The sequence below is a fragment of the Vanellus vanellus genome (assembly GCF_965231255.1).
Source record: "Vanellus vanellus genome assembly, chromosome: 17".
Taxonomy (NCBI): Eukaryota; Metazoa; Chordata; class Aves; order Charadriiformes; family Charadriidae; genus Vanellus; species Vanellus vanellus.
Genome location: NC_138922.1, coordinates 7,576,887 through 7,592,777, shown reverse-complemented (window position 1 = coordinate 7,592,777; position 15,891 = coordinate 7,576,887). Strand labels below are relative to the sequence as shown.

General features: G+C 39.7%; 1 protein-coding gene across 6 annotated transcripts in view; it reads right to left on the bottom strand.

The window, feature by feature from the left end:
* The window catches only part of GRB2 (growth factor receptor bound protein 2), a 62,678-nt gene that overhangs the window by 6,963 nt on the left and 39,824 nt on the right, over positions 1–15,891 (bottom strand). For all 6 annotated transcript variants that reach the window (XM_082491960.1, XM_082491961.1, XM_082491963.1 and 3 more), the window contains one exon: positions 4,448–4,545. In XM_082491960.1, coding sequence (XP_082348086.1) covers positions 4,448–4,545 — 98 coding nt within the window. The remainder of the gene's footprint in view (positions 1–4,447; positions 4,546–15,891) is intronic.

The following is a 15,891-nucleotide window of genomic DNA, read 5'->3' as shown; positions in this document are numbered from 1 at the left end:
AGACTAAGATGACTACCCTGGGAACCGGCTACAACCTTGGACAAAGTTAAAATGTCTACTGTGGTCTGCACTGATATCTTAGTAATCAGGCCACATAACCTCAAGTCAAACAAATTAAATGCCTAGCTCAAGCAAGAAACTCAAGTCACTTCCTCTGCCACTAAGGAATGAAGTCTCATGTCTCTACATGCAAAGTTTTAATTGTCCAAACTGGATGATACCAAGAACTTGGAGACAAAGAAGTCCTGCACTGGTGGCTGGTCACTACTGAACTTCCCTTTGATATAGCACCATTTATTTCACTATTAGTACCCAAATATAATCAGCGGGGAGTAATTACACAGTCTCTTTTATTACTTATGCCTCCTAAGGAGAAGCCACCCATGATTTGCAGAGCAGACTATATAGAAAATTTAAGTTATTAAGGATTAAACACAAACCCCACTATTTTAGCAGGTAGAAAGCTTTAAAAAAAAAAAAAGGTAGTATTTGCAAAATGCAAGGGAAACACTGGGAGTTCACTCACAGGTTTCTCTTCAGAAACATCACAGCTGTAGAAACAAGATCCTGTCTATGGATTGACCCATCCTGCACAAATGGCAGATGCATTTTGTATCAAACCCAATTTCTAGTCTCTTTTAGATCAGGTGGTAAGACATGACAACTTCATAAGAGAGAACGAGTAGCTTCATTCAGCAGCTGGTTGTTCCTGCAGCCCAGAGTCCAACCTTTCTGACCCTACCAGAGCACTGTGGTCAAAGACAGCTATCGTGTCAGAAAGCTAAGGCAGATGCCAGGAGTGGAGTTACATGCAGACCAAGTGAGAAAAATTCCCTCGAGGTCTTTCTGCTTCACTGCAGAGGAGTGCTGAGCTGGCATGCAATCCGGTTCTAGGAAAGGCGCTGATAATACTTGTTTCAGTAGCCTATTTTCTTGCTTTCTCCTACAGTCAGGACAATCTAGCAGCTCTCACATAAGCAGTCACATCAAACAGCTGCACCATGGAAGCCACATCTGAAATTCTTGACAGCTGCACAGAAGTCAAAGCCACAAGCTTACCACTGCCTCCATGACACCAAGGGTTGAACCCACCTCAGGCAACCAGATGGTCAGCACTGACCAACAGCCCCTGGTCACGGGATTCCTACCCATGTTTACATTTGCATTTCCAGACTAACCCAAGATTAAAGGCGAACAAGGGCTGAGTGGTAGGTCACATGGCGTGGGAAAAGCAGAACCACCTTCACAACCAAAAAGTACAGCTTTCAGTTCTGAGTAACAGATCACACAGGATAGAAGCACTTACCACAGCCTCTAACCATGCAGATGATTGCCCTTAGAGGAGAGCATTTAATAACAAGAGCTCCACTCACAAAGTTTACTTTCTACAGTGAAGGTTTTGGTGCAGCAAAAAGACAGAAGTTGCACAACTCTCCCTGAATCGGTCATTCTTAAGAGAAGTTGAAGCTTTCATAAAATCACAAAGATCTCCCTCTCTAAGAAGCAACTATATCTCTAGAGGTAAGGAGGACCAACTACTTGATTACCAGACTCTCCAGCTACTGGCAGCCCTTGCTCCTCTCACTGGCTGTCTTCAGTATCTGCTCACCACAGGAGGCTACACAAAAACATACTGCTATATTATATCAAGGACAATGAGTCCACAGATGTATTTTTACTATATGCAACATATCCAATAAAACAACTCTAGGACTCCCTTGTAAAAGGAGTATTCACCCCATTTAGCTGTGCAGCTCCATTATGAGAAGCATCTTGGCACCAAAAATGATACATTTTGTTTACAAACTCGGTTTCCATGATCACCTAGACATGTTTTACTTGCTTACAAGTCCTGTTGTGCATTTTTTATCCACTGGAATGGAAAAGCTTTCCCCCACATCCATCCTATTTCCAGTGATAAAGAACTTCATGGCTTTTAGTACTTTCCTCGTGGTTTAGCATCTGTGTCGCTTCTCAGTACCTGAGGTGGTGGCAGAGACAGCAGAGGGACCGCCTACCTGTCTCTCACTGCACTGTGCTGCCTTCAAAAATCAACCAAGAGAAACCATTCTGTGAAACTCCTTCAGACTTCAAAGGTAGCATTTTGTGTCCTGGTCTTCTGGCACAATTGTCAGAAAGATAAGGAAGTCATGAATTTTGCCTCTGTCAAATGCCACATAAAGCAAGCTTTATATTATGATTTTAGGTATCTTGCCATAGATAGTTTAGAAAGTGTTTTAATTCTGTTTAGTTCTCAAATAATTCTCAGTGACTCGCCTGTGACTTGGAAATGAAAGCAGCATCTTAAATTGAACACACCACCTCACCCACATCTGTAAAATAGAAGGAAAGCCTGAAAGAGCTCCACAGAACTTCTGTAACCCTTCCTATAGCCTCAGAAGCATACCCTATTTTTCCCCTAAATTTTACTGAATCACTACAAGGTAGAAGTACAATTCGATTAAAGGAAGTAACACTTCCAAAACAACAATATCAAATTCTTGAAGTTTTCTGCCAGCTGTTTCTAAGGGACTTTACTTTAAAGACTAAAAATCTCACAATTCTTGAACTTCCTTGCAGTTTTATGACTTCGCTACCGCTTTAGCCATTCAGAGTAAAGGGATCTTGAATTCTAAATATAAAAAAGATGAAAAGAAAACCCCATAGATGAAAGAAACGAAGTTAGTTATTTTGAAGGACTACAGTCTACTTAAGAGCACACTTGTAAAGCATCAGAAGTGTTGTGCACATAAGAATCTCTGCGATGGAACGATTGAAAAAATTAAGAAAAATCACAGCATGTCCAAGAGAATGAGGCCAAAGAAACTGACCACAGCGTTCCCACAGCTTCCCTGCTGAAGGGCTAAGCTTGATAACACGTGTCTCCAACTAGCTTTGTAATGTAGGTGAAACTCATCCAGTCAGCACTGCAAAACCAAATCCAGGCATTACTGCTGATGCTGCAGAGCTAGAGGGAGATGCACTGATTGGTACAACACAAAGTTCACATCGCGTTCAGACTCATTTCAATCGTCAGTTTGGCAATTCTTTTGACTTTTCTTAGCACAACCATTTAGCGAGGCCGATTTCCTCCACATAAGTTATAACACTGCAAAGCGAGACTTCAGCAGTATCTTCCAGAAAAGCTGATTACAAACACAAACACCTGAGATACACACATCCCATGAGTCTGATCCAGGCTGTTTATGAAACAGCAAATTCTTCCCCTGCCTCCTTACAGAGAGAAAGGTAATCCTGCCACTGAACTGCACTGTCTTGCCTTCACAGGAAGCCTCCCTGCCCAGAGTTTCCTGCAGCTCTTCTTTGACTATCATGCCTATATCTACTTACATCTTCACTTTGTTAACTGATGTGACAATTTAGATTAACCCTTCAGAACTCAGGTGACTCAGCTGGTGACTGAGAGGCACCACACTTTCCTTTCAGCTTCACTTGCTAGTAGCTACAAAGCAAACTTGAAGCTTTGCAAAATACAAGCAAGAAAAAACACTGCATTTAAGACTAGCTATGGAGCAAGAGGATTTAAGTTTCAGATCCTAGGACAGGATTTAAAGCCATTTTTAGTTGCTTTTTTTCCAAATCCTCTTGAAAAGCTCTTGTGCCACAACACAGTTTGATACTAGTCTGAGAAAAGGAGCATTCTCTTTTTCACACCTTGTCAGCTGCCTGCAATTTGCTCTTTGTATGACCTGCTGGACTACTTAGAGAGCTCTGCATTATAGCTAAGCTAACATTACACTATAAAAACTTTTGCATAATTTCCCAGGGTTGTTAATGCACTAGTTAAGACTCCCAGCATTGCTGACACATGGAGCTAACTCCATCCAGCTGCCATCAGCAGTTTAAACATCTTCAGAAAAGGTCAAATTAGCTATGCTTAAAACACACTACCAAATTCACCCACTTGCAGGCTGATATTGTTCATTCCCCTTTGATATCAAAAGGCAAAAATCTGAGAGTTCTATCCCTCTAAAACAAGTACAGCTCCAAATATCCTTAAATATTTTTCTTGTGAGCTCTGAATGACACTATTTTTACTCTTATCTGATACACTAAGTAAAATAGAGTATCATCACAGGAACACAGTCACTCTTTTTCCTGGAGCAGTGGTGGTGACAACTCTCTACTAAAGTGTTTTCTGCTGGTTTAGGTCAAGGTCAGTCTGTCTGACCCTACAGCAAAACACCAGAGCAACCACCAGAAAAGCTTCCAAAATATCCTGCTATGTAGCCAGCTGTGAAATGAGTTACAGTGCAGATCAATGCAAGTTGCAGCCAGAGATACAACTCAATAGCCATCCTTTATCTATCCATACATTTTGGTAGATCTGGTAAGGTATGCTTTGCAAAGTACAGCAAACTTCCCTTCCGTTTGAGAGGGTGCTCAAAGTAAGCTAAAGGGAACCTATCACCAAAGCTCTACTTACGGATGTGGTTTCATTTCTATGTAGTTCTTGGGAATGAAGCCGTCTTTTCCATTGAGTTCTGCCTTGTACCAATTCTGATCGCATTCTTCATTCAAAACCTGAAGGAAACACGCACAAAAAAAAAAGCTTACCACATTTCAAGATACAGCAAAAACAATGAAGGTACTAGCTTACTCTTCCCATTCTTGTTTTAAAGACTGCTCTTGTAAGATGAACCTATAAAAAATGGTGCTAGTCATCCTGCTCCACTGCATCTTGTGAGCATTCAGAACTGTGGTGAACAAAAAGCCGGATGAATAGTTTAAAACAGCCAAAGGATTGTAGTGCCAAAACCCCATGCTTTAGTAAGTCAGTCACTGTAAGTCCACAGGTACTTTTAATAACATAACTAGACTGTGATCTGTACCAAAAATTAAGTTGGCTGTCATCACCAAAAAATTCTGTTCAAAATCTGCAAGACAAGAAATTCTAATTCTATATCACTTCTAACGACCACTTTTTCCTGAATTCAGCTGACAAACCTGATGCTTTTCCATTGAATTTCTGTCAACTGGTAGAGTGCAACAGGCAAGCCTGGTACACTGACTGAAAGTAGCCTCTCAAGTAAAGTAGTATTATGTTCTGGAAATAAAGCCATGCTATAGTTTGAAACTACCTTTCCTCAGAAAGATTTTATTTGGTTTTGGAAGTAGACATTGCACCACAACAGCACTTTTCCCCAAACACTTTCATTCCTTCTCAGCTTTCTGAGGTTCTTTTTTCCACTTTGTGATAACAGCCAACAAAAAGCTGGATGTGAGGGTTAGGTGGTTAGTGTGTGTGGTTTGTTTTTTTTTTTTTTAAGAAAAAAAACCCACCATGTACTTAAAGCCTCAAGTCACAAAAATATCACATGATTAGCATCGCCTGAATGCGAGAAGATGAGGAAATGCAAAGAGAAAGACAACATGAACACAGAACCAGAGATCACATAGTATATACAGATGTAGCTATGGTAAAGATATCCACCAAAACTCCAAGATCTTCACAAGCAGTTATTGTCTTTTCTTTTTTTTTTTTTTTTTTTTTCCTATCTCACCATGTTTCTTTTTTTGGAATAGTGATGAGAGGGGAAAAAAAGAAAAAAAATGAAAAGGGAAAAGCAGACAAGAATTTGCAAGTGCAGGCCTTAAAATTATTATAGTTGATAGGAGTGCTTCAGAAAATTAAATGCTACAGACCAATGCTTGCTCTCTTTCAAAACTACATGTCATATCAACACCCTAATCTGCCTCATTGCTGACTGCTACATATAAAAAACTTCAACACCTACTGAAATGAAATCCAATAAAGCAAAAAGAGAACAGAATCCCAATGTCCTCAGTGATTTCCAGTGTGTAACAGTTACCTGCCTGTTCCTTATCCCCAGCCGAAGGGGCTGATGGCAGGGTGTACAGCCCCCAGGTGCCAGCATTTCCATCAGGGACCTAGCACAGTAGCAGGGCCACATCTACAGAACTTCAGGTGAGTGAAGATACACACCTTTTCGGCCCAGTTCAGGGAATTTTCAGTTGAAGAGACTTCAACACTTACAAGATCCTAACGACTTTTATATGGATAAAAATATTCCAAGCTATCTTTTGTGCAATTACTACTTTGGGCTTCCGTTTATTTACGAGCACTGTTCTAGTATGCACTGCAGTTCAGCCATTTAGCAAAGCTAATGTGACCACAGGCCATGAGCAGTTCCAGTGTGGCTCTGGTACAGGCTCCGAGGTGAAAGCTTGCACATGGAGAGCTGGTGCACATCAGCTGATGTCTGCGGAACGGCCTTTAAGCAAGAAAATGGTCCATGTTTCACAACCGCTGTACTGACTGCAACACGGGGTTCTGTGCAGAAACTGATTCAGCTCCAGAATATAAAATACAGGTAGATGACAGCAGCAGGCACCTCTGGGATACTGAGCAGGGAAGATGGAAATTAAAAACAGATACGTAAAAGAAGTGAACTGCATAGAGACTAGGGAGACAGAGAGCACAGGTTGAAGCCCAGATTTACAACTCAGTCATGCAAAGATTTTGGCACACAGCTTGAATGACCAGGAAGTTTAGTTGTTATATACCTCAGCTGCCATCAGAGTAATTTACAATACAACAGAACTCAAACGTGACACATTTTGATGGGATTTCTAATAAGCCAAATCTTATGCAGTAATATGCATTCCTTTATCAAAGATAGCACAGATCGAATCTTTGATAAGATTGTGTACTACAAACTCACTTCATTACCAGAGAGCAGTTAAGGGATATGGTAGTCTGTTCTTTTTCCAATAATTAAAAAAACCTGGTAAATTGTGGCTTCACAAGAAGGACATTACCACACATTTGTCCTTTTGGCAGTAGATATTAAAAATTATCAGAACTCCTAATGCCCAAATGTAAATTATTCTAATGAGTTTTATCATGCTCTGAAGATATGCTAATAGATTTGGAGATGCCAAATCACATAGGGCTTGAGGTACTCATTAATGCTTGGCCTAAAGCCAAATGCTAGTGAGGGTGCATTGCCAAGGCACGCAGTAAGCTTTGTGAGCCACAAAAGAGAAAAAAAAGAGCTGGATAAAAGGCATAGTAAGGTGAACTGCCTACACATATGCATGTACAACCTGTTCAGGGCACTTCTGCTGTTATAATGAACCCTCCACAGCTCCCCCCCTTCAGCGGCTTTGTTTGCTCCAAGGACTTTTTCCTGCTTCATACCCAGACTGATGTATCTTTGTAGTCGGTTGTCCTTTCTAGGATCATTTTAACTAGCTGTCACAGCTCCATTCACACCCTGGCCGAGAGCCAAACCATCCATGCCCTTTATTATATACCAGAGGGCTTACACACACAGAGTCACCCTGGAAGCACCCTTGTTTTCCCGTTTCTGGGTCTTCCAGTGTGCACTCTTACAGCTCCATGTTCACATATCATTTCAAGAGGAGTCACCTTCACGACACAGATACCCACAAAATTGTTTTTTTCTGACATTGTCTCAAATAGACACTGCTGGATCTGCTCCCAATGTTTAGCCAAGCAAAAATGACTTGTATTGAAGTACCTTAAATTCAGGACAACTTTGCACTCACGTGCACAAGGCTGGAATGCTGGTGGCTGCTATGAAGTTATGAAACTACTATGACAACTGCAGAATAGTCATGTAAAATTTCCACTTCCAAAAAACTTATGCCACTAACATCCATTAGTGAAATACAACTAAAACGTAAGTCGAGAACACATGTAAGAACCCTCTGCACTGGTGTATCTGGCTTAGACGTTTACATCTGACATTGCCCTCTTTTCTTTTAAATTGTAAACTCACTGAAATTAAACAACTGACTTTATGTAATTAAACCATTTAGCTGCAAAAATTTAAGAAAAGCATCCAGTAAATCCATCTATCCCATACCTCCAACTGGCCTCCAAGTGATTTCCAGATAATAATATTAAAATTTGTCATCTGGGTACTTAAAAAAAGTGCTATGCCTGTAAGAAAAATAAAGGTTCTTAACTGAACTATGGTAAGATTTTCCCAGACTTACCAAAGCTATAAAATTTAGTTTAACTACTGCATATTTCATTGGGTCTTGCTTTGAAAATTTCCCCAAGTACAAATAAATACAGACAAACGAAGCAACAAAATGAAACTTAAAAGATTCGCTGCTCCAAACTGAGACAGCCTTCAGAGCCTGCAAAAAATCTAAATGGCACAAACATTTATCTCAACAGCTGTTAAAACCTGCTGCTCTTTGTATAGGTCAAAACATAAAGCCTTCCTTTGCAGCCAATCCCCATGTCTCCTATAGACCTAATCAAGGCTATGCCAGAGTGGCTGTTCCTTTCACACTGGGGCATCTGTGCCCAAGAGGAGGAAGAAGGAATAATATATATTTTTAGCCACTACATTTGAACACATACTGCCATGTGATGTCCTCAGTCTGCAATCAGCCCTGTTTTACAGTAATAGTGGCTCAACTTCTGGCCACCAGTTTCCCAGTTTGATAATAGATCTCTTATCAACAAAAGCCCATCTGTTCCCATGGAAATGGAGAAGAGGCACTGCTGAGGAGCCGCACAGCAAGGCAGTCACCAAGTTTTAACTGGAACAGCTCACACAAACAAGCATTCCCAGCCATTTTCAATGCCATACCCTGCAAGTATTTCCAAGCACAACTTTTCCACCTTTGTGAATTGTTGCACACCAGTTTTGATCCTCTCAAAACCAAACAACTTTAAGGAACATGCAAGCACCAAACCAGAATATAACAAGCAGATCTGGCATCTCAACTCTCAAGCTGACTCCCATATGCAAACATAAAACTAAACATAAGGCCTCAAACGTACTTACGGGTTTGCGAATTTAGCCAAATTCATCAGAATGCTTGGGTTTCAGAGACAAAACCCAAGAAACTTGTTCAGAGAAGGCTGTGAGTTTTGGCTGAGACCCTTCTTTTCCCTGAACTGTAAGGTTTCGGGATTCTCACCGTGCTAACTGAAACAGAAGGTGACACAACTGCTCAAGTACGACCTGTTAGCTGCCAATGCGATTTTCCTCCTTGACAAAGATGCACTGACACTGCCACAAAGAAAACAATGCAGTGTATTAAAAACACTCCCAAAGTCTCAGGAATCCAAGGACACTCAAACTAGGGCAGGAATTAAAATTATAAAAGTGAACAAGTGATTCAAAGGCAGCAATTCTGCAACTGAATTTTCAAGCCCCAAAATTACTTGTCGCAGGGTGGAATGGTGGTTGGGAGGATGGTTCTCACCCTCCACAGAGGTGCTTTAACACAGCTTTTCGTTTCAGAGAAAAACGGCTTCTTTTCTGCTCCATGAAGAGCGGTATGAACTAGCTACAAAACCAGCAAGCACCCACTGCTTCAAGGGAAGCTACACCTCGATTCAACAGAGCAAGTTCCATAGCTTTTTTCTTTCCCACATACTTACTGCAAACAGCACCACAGAACACTCAAATTCATCTCTTTGGGGTTTTGCAGAAGACAACCCAAGACACGGCCCGGTAACCTGCAGCTCCCTTCCTCATCCTCATGCTGCATGAACTCCCCTGAACCAACGAATCCTCCTCACTCTGGCTGCCTAACACCATCAACAAGGGGGCTGTATGGTGGAAATGGCATCTTAAGGAAACCTAGGGTAATCCCCATGTCAAAATGGCATTGTAATTCAGGTCAAGCCAAATCAGAATTCTTTTCTTGGTTTAGTCATTATGACACACAGTACAGTTAATTTTAACTTCAAACATTCAATGCCAAAAGATACATCAGACAATTAAGGCGATTTGCTCAAGAACAGATGACTGCCAAATATTTTAGGTTTTTCCTTAAATTCAGTTTATCATAATCACACATAGGAAATGCAAAACATCCACATTTTTCAGATCAAAACCTAAAGTACCATGTCTGGACGTGCTGTAAGATTATGAATACTTGCTCTCTAGATGGATATAAAAAGCCATGGAAACACTTCACCACCACTAAGCAAGCGCTACTGGAAACAGACAGAAAGATTGTTTCTTAAACTGCACTCAACTACCAAGTATAATATAATACCTAAATAATGCATGTCGATTGTAATATAATGCAATAATGTTTTGTGAATACAGGTTTTCATTCTCACCCTCACCCCGATTCTTATTATGACTATACACATACTTCTTCTACCCTTATCTTTTTAAAGGCACAAAAAGAGCACAAAATACAAACTAAAAAAAAAAATAAAACTTCAGAAAGTCTTTCCACCACAACAGATACAAGGTACAAGGGCCCTTCTTCGCCACTCCTCAAGCGGTGCTTTTGTCAGAAGCCTTATCTGAAGCCATGACTGCTCCTTCAACAGGGCGCATACACTGACTTTTCACATTGACAACGTTTACCACAGCAGGAATCAAGGACAGCAAATTTAGAAGCTGTTCAAATCAAAAGGCTAGTGTCTGGGTTACATAGTGCTGTCTTTAGACGTATTTTCTTCTTAAAGAAACTAAGTTATTTTTATTTATCTTGAAGGAAGCTGGAAACTAGTTCAAAGTAAAATACAAGACAAAGTTGAGAGACAACAAATCAAAAATGACAATGAAAGTCACAGGAGACAGCCACTCAGGATCTAAGCTTCTCTTTCCAAACTGCAAATAACATTGTCCTCCAAGTCTATTGCACAAATCTACTGGTCACTGGAGGTCCGTTCCATATAAACATTTATAGGTAAATCCAGTACTCCCCGAACCTTCAGAAATGGTTGATGGGGAGAAGTAGCTGGGTAAGATTACAGGAAACTGTGTTACTTTTAACTACATGAGATAAAGGCAAGTTGCAATTACAATTCTATGCAATATTTCACCATGCAAACTCCAGATAGAGAGGTACAGTGGTCAAGAAATCCAGAGTAGCACTGTCTGGCAAGTACAGTAAAGTATGCCGTAATAAAGCAAAGTCCAAAGAGGGGAATGTAGCTAGGAATTAGCATTCAAGCTTTCACTTCAAAACCACCATTATTTTTTTTTTTTTGTCTGTATGTAACACAAGAATACTTGAGGCAACTTTAAGTTAGCTGAGGTACAATCAAGTCTAGCCACAAGGACAGAACTCAGTACAGACTAACTTACCCTGCCTCTCAGGCCTTGCAAGTCTTGTACTACTACCTCCCCTCTGGCAAAAGCCTTCAATTATTATCTTAAACAAATAAATAAGTCATCATAGGAGAAAGAGACAGAGAAACAAAACAAAAAAATCTAGACAACAATTCTCTTTCCCTGTGGCTCACCTTTTTTGGTTTACATGGCACAAAGAGATGGGAAGAAAAAGACCCAGTAAAGTATATTGTAGTGACCTCCAAAATGTCTGATGGAGATCCTGGAAGGATTCAACAAAGCTCGTGGAACTTTGCCACAGGTCTCGTGTTCAATGAAGTTTCCCTTTGTATAGGAAGTTTCCACTAGCACAAACACATAGAGGTAAAATGATAACAAATTCACCAGTTCTGCCTATGCTGTTATGATGGACAGCAAGATGTCAGCCACAGCAATTTTAGAATTCTCTTCAAATTAGTCCTCCCACCATTACCACTTGCATAAAGGTTAAGCTATAAATACTACAAATTGCGTATTTTCAAGAAGGTTGATGCAAAATCTCTATTATAGAAAGAATGGTAGCCTGCAGTATTGGTGATTTTACAACTCAAAAATAGCTTTACAGAGCTAGAAGTAGCTACAGCTAATGTTCTAATTAGGCTTCTCTCATCTGAAAGACCCGCAAGTGTTTCAGTAACAGCAGGGACTCTCAGAAGTGAGATTCATTTTATGTTCAGCAAATTTTATGGTGCTTAAGTGAACACTAATTCTGACAAACTTCGTAACGTAAGGGTGACTGTTCAACATTTGGATGTTGCAGCGAATGCACTCTCATTTCACTGCTCGATCAAAATGGAGTGCAGAAAAGGAAAAAGATTGTTATCACATCCTAAGCTCTACAGCTTGGCTTGCACATGTAGAGAGCAGAATGCTACGGTATTCACAAGAACAGTTTCTTAAAAAGAGGAAGGGGAGTGTTGTTTTTCCCCTAACAGACCGAGGGTTAGTTTACAGCGACTAAAGACCAGGACCAGCCGCCTTTTATAACTAGCTGTAGTGCTCAGGATGTTATCACGGAAACAGAAGACAAAACATCCTTCCTTAATCTAAAACCCAATCCACATCTAATTTGGAAGCGCTGAAGAGCACAGTATTTTGTCAGTTTTCCGTTACGCAGTGTCTGGATTAGTTTACTCAGGTACTAGTGGGGACAGTCATCTGCTTGCAAATGAGTGTCTTTCCTCATTGAGTTTTTATTTTAAAAGTAAACACATTAGCACTGTTTAATTTAGGTTTAAGCAAGGTCCCAAAAGAAGAACCATCAGTGAAACAAACAAACTGAAGAACAGGTCAAGCTCTGAAACCTAGAGAGCTCTATGCCATCCTTCCCTCTTTTTTACTGAGGAAAGAAAACAGCCTTAAATTCTGAGTAAAAACCTGCTCTGTTTGGGAAAGGTTCAAAATCCAAAACCACACCCCAAAATAACCCAAACACATATATGCGCATGTGTACATAAAGAACAGAGTATACATTGCCTTAAGCATCTAAATAAACCCTTAATTTTGAGGAAAAACAAAATTTGAAAGAACTACTTTTACCTAGCAGAGTAAATTTTCCTGGTTTCTATTCCTGTATCTGTTGCTAATGCAAATGCTATAAATTCCAGACCTTCTTAAAAGAGGGGCTGTTTCTAGCTATCCCTTCAAGTTTAGCAGCATGGACACCAAGCATAAAATACATCTGTTATCAAATGCTCTAGACTAGTTATCCAAGTACAACCAACTGCAACTTCTAAGGCCTGTAATGGCTTTTGTAAGAGCTCTTGGCACAAGCTCTGAGGGATGAAGGTTGAAACTCACTCTACCAGAAAATAATAATAAAAAAAAAAAAAAAAATCTATCAAGCATTCCAATGAAAGTGTTTCACAGTTGCTTTCGAGCTCAACAGAGAAACATTGCAGAAATATCAGCAGTGGTCTTCTGGCACTTTGCAAGCATATCAAAATCACATTTCTCACGCAGTTTCTCTCATCGTGCCGGCTCTGTTGTAAACCATTACTTGATGGTGTGTATCAAACAGAAAAAGGTAATAAAGAACAAGCAATCATAACATGTGCTTGTCCTTCCAGTTGTGGTTGCCCTTTTAAAGTTTTACAATACAAATTAAGCTGATCACATAGAGTAAAAGTGAAAAATACCCTGGGGAAATACACATGCATGACAGTACATAAATCAACCAGATTCATAGCTTGTGAAATCCATTCTTAATCTGCTTTGCATAACAATTTTACCTGAATACCCTATAGTTCCTATTTCTATTTGCATGTGTCCTATTTTGTCCTAATATCTCTTACTAAAATGCACTGCCAGAGAATGTATTTCCCACCGTCTCTGAGGAAGCAGACACACCTGTTTCACAGACAAGGGACAATTCCTCTGTGATCGTACAACAGAGCTAGGACCACAAGGCAGAGCTGCCTGCTAGCTGTCCCACACGTTGCCTTTAAACACACTACAGCAGTCAATATGACCAAAACATTCAGTAGAGGAGAAGGAAAGGCTTGCATGTCAGTGAAGAACAGCGTATTGCAACCGTAACAACCAGCCCTTAATCATCTCATACTTGGTACCCCAAACCTCTACAAATATAAAATTCCCAAAACTCCTGTATCAAGAATGAAAGATAAGAAATGCTGAAATTAAGACAGTTGTACTTTGTACTCCAAATGCAGGATATGTACCATTATTTCTTCTATACCTCACTGCTCAAGAGACCACCCAGTCCAACACTCCACTCCTGCGCTTTCATTCTTAATTACTGCTTTTCCTAGCACACAAACTCAAGCAATTTACCTATCACTTTTAAGCAGACAGGAACAGTTATCTGTGGGGTGACACTGAGCAACTGCTGCATGTAAGAGGTTCTCTATTACAACCATTCTAATGCTTGTACACAATAAAGTTGTGATGATGTATCTAAGTATTAGCAGGTTAAAGTCTAAAAGGATGTGTTAAGGAAGACAAACTACTTAAACAGCTGCGCAATACAAACCATCAAAAGAAAGTGACTGCAGCCACTGAAGCTGAATATTGCTCAGTTCACTCGGTATCCTGCAAAAATACCACACCACATAAGGGACCTCTACTCCAGTGCTGGAAAAGCTGGGCAGGAGGAAAGATGACTACTAGTGGAACAACCTGGACTTAATCAATCTTTGATCAGAAATTTAGGGTATGTGACTAGAGGGCAGATTTATAGTTGTCTTGTGGTTTTCAAACTACAATGCCCCTCAGCCACAGCCTTACATGCACTTAGTTGAAGAATTTATTTTCACGTTGTATAGGTATTACAGCCCTGTCTATACATCTCATTATGATTTTTGCTTGTCTTAATTGACATCACCTCAATTTCAAACAGTTTTCCACTGTGATGTTTAGGGTATTTTCAGAGGAACTGATACCTAGCTAGTTATTCTTCACCCTTTATTGGTACAGCTGATTATTTCTGCCTACATGTATGACAGTATATTAATCCTTGTCAAACACATTCCTGTTTTTATAATGTTTCTTCAAACCATCAAGATAGTTTTAAATTGTATCTTCAGCACGCTTAAGTCCAACTCAACTAACCATCACCACAAATATTGTAAGCATGCTCTATTTCATCACCCAGTTCATTAATGCAATATTATCATACCCAAGATTATATTGTGGAGCGACACCCAGAACCTTCAAGTCCAACAGTGAACCACTGCTATCTAAGCTTGATTGTGGTTTTCCAAATATCTTTACAATCCCTCCTATGCTAAGCAGATTTCAGCTAAATGAGGTCTCCCTGGCTGCGTCTAAAACAGGCTGCCCACATCACTGGACTACTAGGCTTGATACCCCAGGATGCACTGGCAAGTTTAAGTGACTAACAACATGTCTGAAGACATTATGAAAATTACAGTCTTGATCTACTTTGAAAATCTGGAAACAGCTAAAGAAAAAATGCACATGCCTTGCACTGACAACCAGTTTATATGGTGAGAAGCAAGACTGATACCAATATTAACTGCCAGCTACAAAGCAAACCAGCAGGAAAAAATGTAAAGGTTGCCCAAAACCACTACCAAAACCCAACAACATTTCAGTGGGAAACACAATTAGAAACAGTATCTACTACATTTTAAAACACATTAAGAAAAGATACAACCTGCAAAGGCCTTTAAGAAAAATTTCAAAAGTGTTCAAAACAGACTTTCATTTTTTGATTTTAAAAGAAGTAAATTAACTAGATCTGCAGCTGCTCTATTTGGATTTTCCAGTGAAAAAGCTATTGCAACCACACAAACAAAAGGTCCAACACACTTCCAAAGATCAAGACTAGAGGCAGGGCAGATTCCTGCTCACTATTAGCAATGTTACGGGCGGGGGGGGGAAGGCTTTCAGTGCAATTGGCATATATCTACAAGATAGATAATCTTCAGTATTTTTTTTTCTTTAAATGCATGGTTTTGTTTAAACTATTTTATTACAGTATTTACTATGCATTCATTTTACAGTGTAGACAAGTTAACAGAGCAATAAAACCCTTAACTTTGCTTCATCTGTTTTTAGAATTAAAATGCTTTAGGATTCTACTAGCATAGCTTCTTGCATTTAATATTGATCACTTAATATTTTATAGCATTGTAAATTTTACAGAATATGAAACAGTCTTACTCAGCTGTTTGTCAGAAAGATATCAGGAATAATATCTGACAACTAATTATCTATAGAACAAAGTTCCCTAGGTCAATTATACCTGATATGCCATATTATATATATATTTTTTTTAAAGTTATGCAGCACT